The sequence below is a fragment of the Myxine glutinosa genome, chromosome 12 (assembly GCF_964187855.1).
Source record: "Myxine glutinosa chromosome 12, kmMyxGlut1.1, whole genome shotgun sequence".
NCBI lineage: Eukaryota > Metazoa > Chordata > Myxini > Myxiniformes > Myxinidae > Myxine > Myxine glutinosa.
In genome coordinates, this window is record NC_136272.1 from 30,340,607 (window position 1) to 30,355,773 (window position 15,167).

Below are 15,167 nucleotides of genomic sequence, written 5' to 3' on the forward strand. Positions count from 1 at the left end.
TATGGGTAAAATTCCTTTGTTTGTCGTCCCCTCTGTCGCCAACCCAGTGTCCATTATGGCAACGCACTCATTTAGACACTTAGATAGGTCCCATAGTGCACACATTAAATAAATTCCCTCCCCTTACAATGACTGACCGGAAAAACCAGCGGGAAGCGGCTGCATACAACGCCACCATGGCACCAAGCATCGAGCAAGGCTGGGAGTCATGCCCAGGAGGACTGTTGATTGGCCAGGGGGAGGAGCGAGCAACACCACAGGGCGCCGATTGGCAGAGTAGGGGAGGAAGGGTGATTGGTCAATAGGAGGGACAGAGAACTGCCCCGTGATTGGAGGGAAAAGAAGGACTTGTGATTGGCCACGAGGATGGCATAACATGGGGGGGCGGAAAGCACTCGGCCAATGAGAGGACACCAGCGCGGTGAGAAGATTCTGGAAGACGAGGGTCACTGCGCTGGTTGGAGAGAGAAAGAACTGACGTCACAGGGCAAGTGATAAAACTGCTGGCTCGCCGGCATTTCCCTCTCTTCCATTTCCCTCTCTGTGCTTTCCTGGGGTTCTTCGTACTCTCTTGTTCCCTTCGCGCTGGACCCTTCGTGCTTCGTGTTGGAGATCGATCCTTCATGCTTGTGCTGCTCTGCGCTGGACTCTTGGCTGGTTTCTGCCCTGGTTTTCCTTCGCCCTCGCTTCCCTGGGGTGTTCTTGGTGTTTTTGGTGCTCGGAGCTTGGAGCGAGGCTCGGTGCTGTGAGCGAACGGGACCTTGTCTGCGACCGACGAGGAGCTTGGAGTGGGGCGTGCCGCTGAGCGGGTCGCTCGGCCCTGGCGGAGCGCGCGAGCGAGGCGGACTGAGGGAGCCGCGTTGGACGACGGACGCACCACTACAGACAAAGATAAGCACGCACCACATCTCACACAAATACACAACGAACGTTTTCTTTGATTTAATTCATTTCCTTTGTCCTGTATTTGAAGTCTGTGTGGGGACGTCCTGATTAGGACATTTATTTACCGGCGCGTTATTTTCCTGTCCTGCTATGTGTTGTAAATAAACCCTTGTAGTATTTTATTGTCTATTCCAAATCCTGTGTTCGTTTGAGTTAATCCCCTGCAAGACGAGAGCTGCCGTCGGATCTACAGGTACGTGCTTGCCGCTTCTTCCTCTTCATTCTTCCTCCCGTGCTTGTTAGTCGAATCCGAATTGATCGTCGCCTCCATTTAAGTCCGTTTGAGCCATCCGCAATCCTACGGTATTAACTGAGGGATTCGCGTGACAGTATATATATATACACTACATGACCAAAAGTATGCGGACACCCCTTCTAATTAGTGGATTCGGCTGTTTCAGCCACACCCATTGCTGACAGGTATATATTGTTACGGATCGCGGTTAGATGTTATTTCGACCGAGCGGTGGTGTATTACCGCGACCTAACAGTTATTCCCCGACTAGACCCCGATTCCACCCAAACGTTGACCAAATCGCGCTATGCTAAATCAATGATGGAAAGGACACAACGACTGGGATAGATGAAACGACGCAAGGGGTACAGTTCTCAAGACCTCCGGAGGAGGGTATAATTAGTGGTGGAGAAAAGGGGTAGATTACAAGGTAGAGTGAGGTAAAAAACACAGAAGAGATAGGCACTTAGTTACAGTCTTATCTTATCCCAGACAGACCACAGACAAACGGAACAAGGCTGACTTACACAGGGATTGATGGCAGGAAGGGACAGGTAGTCGATAGCACAAGGTGCACCTTGGCTCGGGGACAGGATCAAGCACGGTCCAAGAGATGCAGGGAGGCCTCACAGCGCTCGGAGGTGGCGTCTTTCTTTCTCCAAGCTCAGCGCGCCTCTGACGTCACCACTCCCTCGGCTGCGCATGCTCAACGGGGAGTGACACGCCCTCGGCTGGTTGGCTCCGCCCCAGATGGGACCGGTCCGCCGCTTCCATTGGGTGCGGGGGTTACCGGGCTCCGCCCTTGACGAGGAGCTGACAGGGAGCCCCTAGTTGGTAACCCCGTCGAGCACATGTTTGATGGCGGCTCGTGGGGAAGGCCTCGTGCCCTCCCAACACCCCCTACCAACCAAGCCGGAGTGAGGACGCGCACTCCCTGTGCATGCCGCCACTGTTGCTGTTGTTGTTGTTGTTGTTTCTGAACCGTGAGGAAGAGCTGCGGGGAGGTATTGGGAGGTCCTAAACTTCCTAACGGTGCCATACAATCACATTCTGGTGCAACGAAGGGTCAGAATTAATGGAAACGAATCCTTAACTGACATAGACTAAGAATAACTAGCAAGATGTCCTATAGTTGTCTACGTGAGATGCGGTGGACCTGGATGCGACATTTAATGGGGGGAAATAGGGGGAGGTCGGGTCTACAGAGTGTTGTTTACAGAAAATGGGACTAGGGAATGGGGGATTGGGGATAGCTGGGAAGTATTGAGGAAATAGGGGAATATTTACAAGCGGATATGGATGGATGCAAATCCCATATCCGCAACATTGCACCCTTCTCTACCTCGGGCGTCCCGACCCGATAAATTTTTACCTACGTTAGTGTGGCACTCAGATGTAGTTCCCTCTACTATTAACTCAACCCTGAGTGCGACAGTTTTACAGATGTTCACAAATGAGTAAATATGTCCCCCTGCGACGTTGCACCCTTCTCCTAACAGAAACACACCCACAGGATAACCGAATCGCGGAAAGCATCCTCAAACTAAACATACAGCCGGTAGGGAGCATCATTTACACAAGACTACACTGATATTTACACTACGATCCAGGACCTGTTCTTTGAGGAACACATGCAGATGTTATGCATAGGGAGAGCACGCATGCCAGCATCGATACACCAACCCACGAGTGCCCTGTGGCCCTACGGCCTTTAATAATGTGCAGAGCACCCCGTCCAAGCACCAAAAGCACCACCCCATTATGCACAGTCAGCACCATCCGGTGCACCAATAAAGAGTTCAATAATAAATGCACAATCAAGTGTCCATGGTCACCGGTGGTGTCGCAGCCGGCCGATGTTCTGCCGCTGGTCTTGTCTTCATGGAGTGCACTTGGCCTTCTGGCTTCTTTAGAAATAAAGAAAGGCGCCAACCGCGTCCATTTCTAAATTGTGGCCGTCAGGGGGGCCAACTAAAAGTGGTTCACCTGTATGGCATAGGTGCCACGTTGACCCAGAGGTCCATCAACGGGTGGTGCTTGCCCGCAAAAGAACTGCGGTCCATTGTGGGCGGCCACCAAAATTGCCCGTCCATATGGTGTATCAATCCAGGCAGCAAGCAGCGGAAGTACAGGCCCACAACTGCAGAGCCAGCACCTCTCTCTCCTCTCTCTCTGCCCCAAAGCCAGATCCTCGGAGGTGGGAGACAAAAGAAGACAAGTGAGTAAGTTGGTAAGGGCGCAAAAGTGCACGCAATTCAAGGTAATGCACACTGGGGGCACATGGGAACCAGGTGAGACAGGTACGTTCCTACCGTACGCCCCCCCCCCCAACCAGGTAACCTACATTGCCCCTCCCTTACCCCTTACTGTATCCACAAAACACAACACTACCCATAAACATCTACCTTACACATCAACAAACGTCCCTACTGTCTTCCCCGTTCCTCCCATCAACCAAATTCGTCTTCTCTCCCTCCTAACCAATCAAATTTGCCATTTCCAACTCTCATCAAAATTTGCCATCTCCAACTCAACATCAAAATTTGCCATCACCAATTCATCATCAGTCCCTCCTAAGGAGGGAGTAGATGGAATCACCCCAATGTCTCATCCACGTCGTGATGCGTCTCACAAATCCACACAGCAATTCTCCTTTCCTGCAACACAGAACAAAGGAACACAGGTGTGGAGTCATCATCACCACCTCAGGTAAGTGGCTGCGTATGGTGCGACAGGTTCATCAATCCTAACTATTTCCTAAATGACTTTAACAACTTTACATTACCCGGGGTCTTTCCCTGCCAATCCATTGGCCAACTTACACTATGGGTTCTAAAAACCAATTCCCATTGACCAAACTGTGGTGCTTCTCAAGTTGGGGTCTCACTCCCCCGATTCATCACTCGGTGCCCCCGCACAATTTCGGTGGCTGGGTCGTGTGACGCTCCCAGCTGGTCCGCCCACCTGCACACCTCCACCACTGTTGTTGCCTACCGAGCTCACCTGCTCCTCACCCTAACCTAACTAACTGGGGAAGGCCCTCTCGCACTCTCACCCCCTCAGTGCCCTCTCTGGCACGGGCTGCCCGATCCACACCCGGGATCCTCAGGCACCCACTGACACTAACGGCTCCCAGAGCCCACCTGCGGCCTCACCTGGCCGACATCTAACAGTGGCGGAGTGCCCAACCATTCACACTCATACTAACAGGCCACACGACCAGCCAATTTCACCACACCAATGCACCCATCCACAATACCATTCTGCATCCGCACCACAAATGCCAATATCCAACCACAATTTACCTATACCTTCTAACTATTCTTTAAACTACCCTCCCCGGGTACTCGTGAAAAGGGGTCCACTCTTCCCCCATCCACACCTTCACACCATGCACACCACTCCGTACCACTTACTCCATGTATTCCACACACCTGTACTTGCACACCTGTGCTCTCATACTTGGTGCCGCCTGCACCCTTCTCTCCCCCAAGCGCATTTGCGCTGATCCACAACACTCACTACTCATACACTGCTCCACACACCTGTCCAGTTCTCACACAGCATCATCTCATCTAACTACTCCCCTCTGAAACTTGCGCTTCCCAGTCGTCCCTTTAAACTATTGCGCTCCCTCGTCATTATCATCCACTCTAATCTACCTGCGTCCCCTCTACAGGTATCCTTGTCACTAACTAACCTTAACGTTACCTAATGTCATCTTCGCTAGATCCCTACACACAATATCCTAACCCACCCGGGCTAGTTTTCACTGCCATACACCCCATAATCTATAGCGCATTTGCCCCATCATGGGAAGGGTGGCAGGGATGCCACCCTTACCCACCGTCATACGGCGCGAGTGGGACCTTGTGGGACCACCTCGTATGTGAGTCGTTGCCCGCCTGCCGGACCCCGTGCGTCGCCCCTTGCGGGGTCAGCGCGGGGCCGAACCGGCCGGGCCCCCACAGTACATTACCCCCAAGGGGCTCCCGTGCCTCCCCTGTCCTTCTAAAAACTACCCCTGTTGGTGTCGATGCATGGGTCACACTTCCGCAACCCGCTACCCATTCCATACCACCACAACCTTGCTCACTCAGACCTCGCACCTCTCCCATCACCGGACCCTCTCGCTCGCACCCTCGTTCCATACCCTCCGGACCAGCCATACACCTCACTCTTGGCCTCTCACGAACATCCGGGTCCATCTCGACCCCCAAGCTTATTAAATCACCTGGCGCATCATACGCACGACCATATTGGTCACCACTTACACCGGGTCCTCTTTCTCTTCGCTTCTCCTCCATCACCTGTGAATCCCTCATCCGGTTAATGAGCACATCATCACAATCCGAACACAGACTTTGGACCAATTCTTTTACTTCCTCCTTTATCTCTTTCTTATCCTCTCTCCGTCGCTTCTTAATTTCGCTCACCCCTTCTTCCACTTCTTCTAATTTCTGCTTCACCTCCTTCATCTCCTCGTGCGCCCCCTTAAGTTCTTCCTCTAACTCCACCTTATTTTTTCTATATGCTCCCGCACCTCCCGCTCTTTAACCTCCATCACCTCTACCACCTCGTTCATTTTCCTCGTCAGGTCCTCATGTACCGTCTGACACTCTTTTTTAATTACCCCTATGTCCTTTTTCATCTCCTTCTGTGTCGATTTTAAACCCTCTATTACCGCTGTGTTCCTCTTTACCTGGTCCCCCAACTCCTTTTGTCCCACTGTCAGTTGTTCTACTCCCAGCATCAACTCCTCTATACCACCTTGCAATTTTACAGTCCCCTTTCTCACCTCCTTCTCCATGCGCTCCTTACAGTGCCTCACCTCCTCGCGCACTCCTCCGACCTCCTCACTCACACCTCTTCTGATCTCTTCTCCCATCACTTGCATCTCCTGCCCAGATGCCACCCTCATCTGCTCCATTTCCTCCCTATGAGCATCCAATTTAGTTTCTACCCCCATTCTGACCCCCTCTATCTGCTGCCCCATTTTTTAAACTTCCCTTTCCGCTTGGTCCCTCATGTCCCTCAATTTGCCTTCCATACTGTTTTCTAACCCCTCTAACCCCTTTTTCATCCCTTCCATTTGATTCTCTTGAGCGGCCATTCTGTTTTCTACCCCCGTTAACCCCTCCTGTATTTCCCCTAATCTATTGTCTAATCCCTCTATTCTACTCCCTAACCCTCCGATCTGGGTCCCCATGTCATTCCTTAAACCCCCGATCTGGTTTCCCATCCTTTGTTCTAACCGTTCCCCCATTTCTCCCATTTTGCCCCCCATTCTGCCCCCCAATCGCTCACTATCAGCCCTCATTTGCTCACTATCAGCCCTCATTTGGCCCTCCAATCGCTCCCCCTGAGCATCCATTTTTGCCATCATTTGAATCATAAAGACTCGCATGTACTCTGGCATCTCTGGCTCGGCTGCCGCGACCACGGGCGCAGCGCAATTTGGTACTGCTACGGTCACGGGCGCGGCAAAATTTGGTGCCGCTACACCCACGTGCGCGAGGACGCCATCTTGTGCGCCCGAAACCTGGTGCGCGAGGACGCCATTTTGCGAACCTGCCGCCCTCACTGCTTCGCTCTCCTCTTGTCCCTCAATTTGGTCCTGGATCGACCCTGCCTCACTCTCCTCTACCGGAACCCAGCCGTCTTGATCTGCCATAGCGCGACTTTCAAAATTCGGGTTTTTTGTAAAACAAAATCAAATTTCGGTGTCTTTATAATTTTGACCAAATTTTTTCCTAGATGTTTTTTTTTTTAAATTTGGTTCGGGCCTCGAATCTCACTCCTCGACACCAATTGTTACGGATCGCGGTTAGATGTTATTTCGACTGAGCGGTGGTGTATTACCGCGACCTAACAGTTATTCCCCGACTAGACCCCGATTCCACCCAAACGTTGACCAAATCGCGCTATGCTAAATCAATTATGGAAAGGACACAACGACTGGGATAGATGAAACGACGCAAGGGGTACAGTTCTCAAGACCTCCGGAGGAGGGTATAATTAGTGGTGGAGAAAAGGGGTAGATTACAAGGTAGAGTGAGGTAAAAAACACAGAAGAGATAGGCACTTAGTTACAGTCTTATCTTATCCCAGACAGACCACAGACAAACGGAACAAGGCTGACTTACACAGGGATTGATGGCAGGAAGGGACAGGTAGTCGATAGCACAAGGTGCACCTTGGCTCGGGGACAGGATCAAGCACGGTCCAAGAGATGCAGGGAGGCCTCACAGCGCTCGGAGGTGGCGTCTTTCTTTCTCCAAGCTCAGCGCGCCTCTGACGTCACCACTCCCTCGGCTGCGCATGCTCAACGGGGAGTGACACGCCCTCGGCTGGCTGGCTCCGCCCCAGATGGGACCGGTCCGCCGCTTCCATTGGGTGCGGGGGTTACCGGGCTCCGCCCTTGACGAGGAGCTGACAGGGAGCCCCTAGTTGGTAACCCCGTCGAGCACATGTTTGATGGCGGCTCGTGGGGAAGGCCTCGTGCCCTCCCAACACCCCCTACCAACCAAGCCGGAGTGAGGACGCGCACTCCCTGTGCACGCCGCCGCTGTTGCTGTTGTTGTTGTTGTTGTTTCTGAACCGTGAGGAAGAGCTGCGGGGAGGTATTGGGAGGTCCTAAACTTCCTAACGGTGCCATACAATCACATTCTGGTGCAACGAAGGGTCAGAATTAATGGAAACGAATCCTTAACTGACATAGACTAAGAATAACTAGCAAGATGTCCTATAGTTGTCTACGTGAGATGCGGTGGACCTGGATGCGACATTTAAAGGGGGGAAATAGGGGGAGGTCGGGTCTACAGAGTGTTGTTTACAGAAAATGGGACTAGGGAATGGGGGATTGGGGATAGCTGGGAAGTATTGAGGAAATAGGGGAATATTTACAAGCGGATATGGATGGATGCAAATCCCATATCCGCAACAATATAATCAAGCACACAGCCATGCAATCTCCATAGACAAACATCGGCAGTAGAATGGTCCATACTGAAGAGCTCAGTGACTTTCAATGTGGCGCCGTCATAGGATGCCACCCTTCCAACAAGTCAGTTCGTCAAATTTCTGCCCTGCTAGAGCTGCCCTGGTCAACTGTAAGTGCTGTTATTGTGAAGTGGAAATGTCTAGGAGCAACAACAGCTCAGCCACAAAGTGGTAGGCCACACAAGCTCACAAAATGGGACCGCCGAGTGCTGAAGCACGTACCGCGTAAAAATTGTCTGTCCTCGGTTGCAACACTCACTACCGAGTTCCAAACTGCCTCTAGAAGCAACGTCAGCACAACAACTGTTCGTCGGGAACCTCATGAAATTGGTTTCCATGGCCGAGTAGACGCACACAAGCCTAAGATCATGTGCAATGCCAAGCGTCGGCTGGAGTGGTGTAAAGCTCGCCGCCATTGGACTCTGGAGCAGTGGAAATGCGTTCCCTGAAGTGATGAATCAAGCTACACCATCTGGCAGTCCGATGGACGAATCTGGGTTTGGCGGATGCCAGTAGCATCGCTACCATCGCTACTTGCCCGAATGCACAGGGTCAACTGTAAAGTTTGGTGGAGGAGGAATAATGGCCTGGGGCTGTTTTTCATGGTTTGTGCTCGGCCCCTTAGTTCCAGTGAAGGGAAATCTTAATGCTACAGCATACAATGACATTCTAGACGATTGTGTGCTTCCAACTTTGTGGCAACAGTTTGGGGAATGCCCTTTCCTGTTTCAGCATGACAAAGCGAGGTCCATACAGAAATGGTTTGTCAAGATCGCTGTGGAAGAACTTGACTGGCCTACACAGAGCCCTCAACCTCATCGAACACCTTTGGGATGAATTGGAACGCCGACTGCGAGCCAGGCCAACTCGCCCAACCTCACCAATGCTCTTGCGGCTGCATGGAAGCAAATCCCCACAGTAATGTTCCAACATCTAGTGGAAAGGATGTTATAGCAGCAAAAGGGGGGTGGGGGGGGGGGGGGGTCCAACTCGTTATTAATGCCCATGATTTTGGAATGAGATGTTCGATGTTCGGGTGTCCACATACTTTTGATCATGTAGTGTATACATATATATATACTGTACACATGTTCACAGGAGGCACTCCCGCAAGGTTCAAGGTCCACTGACTGGCAACGATGGTCAAGGGTTTGGGTAGCTCGTGCCCGTCCACACTTCGGTCCTCACGGTCCACATCATCAGGAGTCTTCAGTATGGGTAGCTGAAAGATCTCAGCCCTGTCCACAAGCTAAGAAAGTTCTCCAACATTTTTGTTGTGCAGAGGCACATCCCTTTCTCTCAGATACCTCTCCAAGTATTTTCGACTTATTTTGAAACTGTGTGAGTCATTTAATGTAACAATCCTTATCTCGCACACATGACATCCGTTAGTATGCCCCAATGGCCACTGTTGCTAGGGGTTTTTGTGCATGCTCGCAAAGCATTCTGAGGCAGATCGCACCATTTTGAAAGTCCTGTATTGGCAGATTTTTATATGACATGAAATACTGGCCTCCACCAGGTGGCACAATTACATAGAGATCGTGTGGGTGTTTTCCCTCTTCCTCATTTCGTCCAGTGGTTCAGGAGTGCATATAAATCAATCAAACAGACAAAAACAGACTTCTCAATTATAGTGCCATGGGGTGGGGAAGAAACAGAGCACATACAACCAATTTATCTTTGTGCAGATGCAAGATGATGGGCAGAATGAACAAAGGCAAGTAGGAACAAGTGACTATAGATAAATAATAGACAATAAGGGGGTGAGGGTGGGGGGAATTATTTAAGGTCACTAAACAGAACTGTGGCAGCACTAACCTTCCATCCAATAGTAACGCCACTGACCAGAGGGTCAGTACGATGAAAGCAACGAGGATGAGGGCCGCAGAAAAGGGCAGCATCTACGTGCACAAGAGTTCCACGTGAGTTATCAATCAGCGTTTGCACCTAAATGTGCAAGGAAGTGTTAAACTGCGTTGCAATGGGCAAGTTCTCGAGCCCCAATGATGAGACCCAAACTACGAAGCATGCTCTGCATCCTTACCTGAATCCTGGCTTCCACGCTGTGATAGAACATGATAGTCCACACTATGTGAGCAATGGAATACGTAGTCAACCAACCAGGAATCACTGGGTTATAGGGTTTCTCTTTACCTGTCACCTGCAAATCACGGTAAAAGTTACACAAGTAGATTATATTCACTCATATATCTGTCATGTGCTTGTCCCGCACACTCATAATCCAAATGATGGTAATTCTGGAATTTCTATGTGATGCGACACTGCGCCTATTGTCCAATCGGCTTCACCTGGCAATGGCCTATTTGGATAACTTGGATGATATCTTAGACGTTTTTTTGAACTTTTAAAAATTTATTCTACACAAGATCGAGGCTCGTGTAAGAGCTAACATGAATCACAAAAACAACAACAACAAACGGACACACAAAACATACAATAAAGGGAGCGGGAGACAAGATGGGGAGAGAGAGGGAAGCACACAAGTACAACAGTAGAGAACAGGGACATCGGGAGATCTGTGGGAGGGAGAGGACTTGGGGGGAGGAGGCATGGGAAGGGGGGGGGGGGGAGGAGGCATGGGAAGGGGGAGGAAAAAAAACAAAAAAAACACATGGACACTGCTAGAACTTCCAAGAAAGAAGGAAACATGATACTAACATGATTGCTATAGCATGATAAACGACGAAGAACATACCCAAGCCCCCGTCACATGCATGCACAAATTGAAGCAGAGACATCCCTTCTTGTTGAGCGTCGGTGACTCCACTACTTCCCAAATCGATTCCTTCACGTCACGCTTGAACCGCTTGCTTCGTCTGTCCAATATCATTGTATATTTGGTGCTAAAGATATGGCTGGTAGTCTCTAAATGAGAATACACCGCTTGGTTTGTAATACACTGTGCTGACCAATCCTGGCTTAAAAGCGATTGCTGCGTCTCCCCCAGTGTATTAATCCTTGGAGTCCACCTGATCGAATCCTATACCACGCACAACGTTATGGTTCTTTTCCTTGGAGGGTTGTATTCCACACTCGGTTATGTATTCTCATCTGCAGACCACCGGCCATGTCTGTTGCAGCAAATATGGAGTGATATTGGACCGAGAAAGCAAGTGGTTCGAGCGTAGAGTAAACGAATGTGTTGAGGAAAGAGTGGAGGCATTGACGCTCAACAAGAAGGGATGTCTCCGCTTCAATTCATACATGCGTGGGACCGGGCACATGGATATGTTCCTCGTCGCCTGTCATGTAAACAGCAACAGCGCTCACCACGTGACATTAGCTGCCATCGATCATCACGCGACACCTACGTACAGCATAAGAGGAGCAGCCAATCCAACTCAGGCCTCATTGGGTAATCGGCGCAATGTCTCATTTTGAGTGAGTTAATATTTCCAATACTTTATTCAATCTCTTATCTTTACTTCCTTACCTTTGGTAAGTCCTTCGGGTCCCCGAGGCGTGGCAAGCCTGGTGACCAACCAGGGCCTTTGAATATAACCGCCAACTTGTTTGATAGGCCCGGGGTGACTCGCATCATTCGGAACATGTGAGCATGATGTTGGAACTGTTTTAGGTTTTAAAAAAACATTAAAAAAGAAAGTTGAAATGAGAAGAACACTTAAAGCTGTCATATCTTACTCATATCCAAATCACATTAACAGCTTAGATACTTATTTATTAGCATTACATTTTCTTGCTACATAACAGGAATGTCTACAACAATGAGCTGGACTCTTTCAATAAAGAGCAGACGAATGTTAGAGTAATTTGTCATTCCAGCATTTGTAGCCAGTACCCATTATCACATGTTTCCTGCTATAATGCACACTCTGAAATATAAGATCCGCCGTGCATCACATAGAAACGGTATTGGGAGGGAGAGATGTACAACAATTGATTGATCAACTGCGTAATTAAAATAAATAAATAATAATCATAAAATAATTAATTTCTTAATCAATTAGATGATTGATTACCTAAACCACCAGTGTTTCATCCGAAGCTGTAACTTTTCCCAAATTAATAAAATAATTAATCAAAAATAAATAAATAAATGATTATTTGATTAATCAATAAATAATGAATCGATTAATTGATTAATCAATAAATCAAAAATATCCTTTATAGCCAAATTACTTGGTCACTTTCGTGTCCAAATATTAGCTTCCTAGCTCAAAAGGTGCCTGAGGTATTGCCCAGATGAGAAAGAAAATAAATAAGTGGTTAATAATTAAAATAAATAAATAATAATGGTAAAATAATTAAATTATTAAAGAATTGGCTAACAGAATACCGAAACTCTCTCCCTCTCCCCCTCTCTCCCCATCTTGTCTACCACTCCCGATGTTATTTGTTTTATGTGTCTGTTTGTCTTTCTGTGTGATTAATGTTCGCTCTTTCACGAGCCTCGATCTTGTATACAAAAAAAAAAAAAAAAAAAAAAAAAAAAAAAAAACCACCACCGTTTCGCACGTCGACCATCAACGAAGACCACCGAGCATGTCGACAATCAACAAAGACTTCCGTGCACGTCGACCATCAACGAAGACCATCGATCATGTACACCACCAAAAGAAGACTTCCGTGCACATCGACCATCAACGAAGACCACCGAGCATGTCGACCATCAATGAAGACCACCCAGCATGTCAACCATCAACGAAGACTTCTGTGCACGTCGACCATCATCTAAGACCACCGAGCATGTCGCTCATCAACGAACACCACCGAGCACGTCGACCACCAAAAGAGGACTTCCGTGCACGTCGACCATCATCTAAGACCACCGAGCATGTGGACCACCAAAAGAAGACTTCCGTGCACGTCGACCATCAATGAAGACCGCCGAGCATGTCGCCCATCAACGAACACCACCGAGCACGTCGACCACCAAAAGAGGACTTCCGTGCACGTCGACCATCAACGAAGGGGAGTGGCTCACGTTTCTGAGTGAATGTGGCTCACGTTTCTGAGTTAAGTGTGATGCCGATCAGGAAGAAGAAGAAGCCATACTACCAAATTCGTACACTTCCGGAATTGTTTGATTTATTTGTATTCAAATGTCTGGTAATTGTTTTGTATTTATTTATGCGAATGTGTACTTGTATATAACTGTCATTCATTTAAAAAGGCTTCGGCACTATCGAGCAATTTTTTTATTTTTTTTTAACTCCACAAAAAATGAACTTTTTTTTTTCTATTTTTTTTATTTTTGCCTAAAACACTCCCAGGCACTCACTGATCAACCTCTGAAAGTTTGATGAAGATCCGTTCAGCCATCTCTGAATAAAACGCGGACACACACACAGACAACTCACGTTTATATAATATACTGTTACGGATCTGGGATGACGGCGCTCCCCTTGCCAAGGGGGGTTAACCCCTTGGCCGTTATACTGGCCGTCGCCGATCCTGGGGGTCTGTGACGTCACTGGTGGTCAGCCACGACCAGGGTAATCGGGCCAGAGACCCAAAAGAAAGACCCCCCGAATACCTGCTTACCGTGACCTCCCAACCAGCGAGGAGACAGGCCCGCCCGAGTCGCGACGGTAATGGACACGCCGAGCGAAGCGAGTCACGACCCAGGCCGTTAACAATGACTAACCCGATTATAGCGGTTTTAATCATGCCACGTAGACCAATGGAAAGAAAAGACTAAAGCAACTGGATGAAGACGAAACCAAAGCTTGGAGAAGGAACACACATTTATTATAACAAACACCAGAGGAAAAGAAAGATCAAAGCTGTACAAAGATAGATGGATGTAAAAAGACACAGGGCAGCCTTATCTATACAGTCTTACTTATACCCAGGACAGAACAAACAAAGACAGACTCACACGGGGATGATGACAGGAATGGCAGGAGAAGGTCCGCCGTCCAGCTGGCAGGAGCGGCCGGTTCGGCTCGTTCAGCCGTCGAGGTTCTGCACCGACCTCGCGCCGTTGGTTTTAAGCGACCCCGACAACCGCTGGAACAAAATGTGGTTGCGTCAATGCCACGACTCTCTCTCTCTCTGGGGATAATACTGGGATTTCCCCTCCAGATCCTCTTCCTCCTCGTACCTTGAACCCAGCTCCAGCCTTGAACCAACTCAGCAGCACGTACCCAGCTCTCGTACCAGCTCTAAACCAAAATCCAGCTCTTGAACCAACGCAGCAGCACGTACAAGCCTTGTGCGTGATCGTTGCACGCATATATCAAGCGGGGTCGTGACACGCCCTCGGCCGTTTGGGTACCGCCCCCGTGCTCTGTTTTGTGGCCCTATATGGCAATGCCACGATCTTGTAACCTTATTTGGGCATGGAGCTGAACAGCCCCGCCCCGTGGCGGGCCACGGGCTTGTAGCCTTATTTGGGCATCGAGCTGAACAGCCCCGCCCCCGTGGCGAGCCACGGGCTTGTAGCCTTATTTGGGCATAGAGCTGAACAGCCCCGCCCCCGTGGCGAGCCACGGGCTTGTCTCTTCTCGGCGACCCCGCCCTTCTTGTCCAAACAGAGCACGGAGCACATGTTCACAATGGCGGCGAACGCCGCTTTCAAACCAGGGCCAGTTGAGAAGGCGCGCACCCCACGCTTGTCAAGCTGTTTTGCACGGAGAGAGAGAGTTTTGCTGGGAAATGAAATCCTTGAAGGGGACCTATCTTATTTGATTCGGTGCAATGCAATGAACTAGTGGAAAAACAGAGCCTTATACTGACATATAATAAAGAGATAACTATTTAGAAGGTCCTATGATTTTCTACGTGTGTGCGATGGACTAACTAAGGGGACGACCTTTGATCTTTACAATTAATGGAGGTATTTACAAGGAATTATTACATTATTTACAGAGGGTGATATTTACAAACAATTACCAACGTGCAGGATTCTCAAATCCGAAACAATACATATATAAATCGGGATTTAAATTTAATTCAAAAATTGATCCAGACGTCTATTCTCTTTCAAACATTCAAA

At 49.1% G+C, this 15,167-nt stretch overlaps 1 protein-coding gene across 2 annotated transcripts in view; it reads right to left on the reverse strand.

Annotated features, from left to right (window-relative positions):
- The window catches only part of AGMO (alkylglycerol monooxygenase), a 53,075-nt gene that overhangs the window by 6,550 nt on the left and 31,358 nt on the right, over positions 1-15,167 (reverse strand). For both annotated transcript variants that reach the window (XR_013621080.1, XM_068132855.2), the window contains exons 9-11: positions 11,640-11,774; positions 10,230-10,346; positions 10,004-10,086 (exon numbers count right to left, since the gene is read on the reverse strand). Coding sequence is in view for 1 of the 2 variants with exons in the window: in XM_068132855.2 (XP_067988956.2) it covers positions 10,004-10,086; positions 10,230-10,346; positions 11,640-11,774 (335 nt within the window). In the remaining variant the exon portion in view is untranslated. The remainder of the gene's footprint in view (positions 1-10,003; positions 10,087-10,229; positions 10,347-11,639; positions 11,775-15,167) is intronic.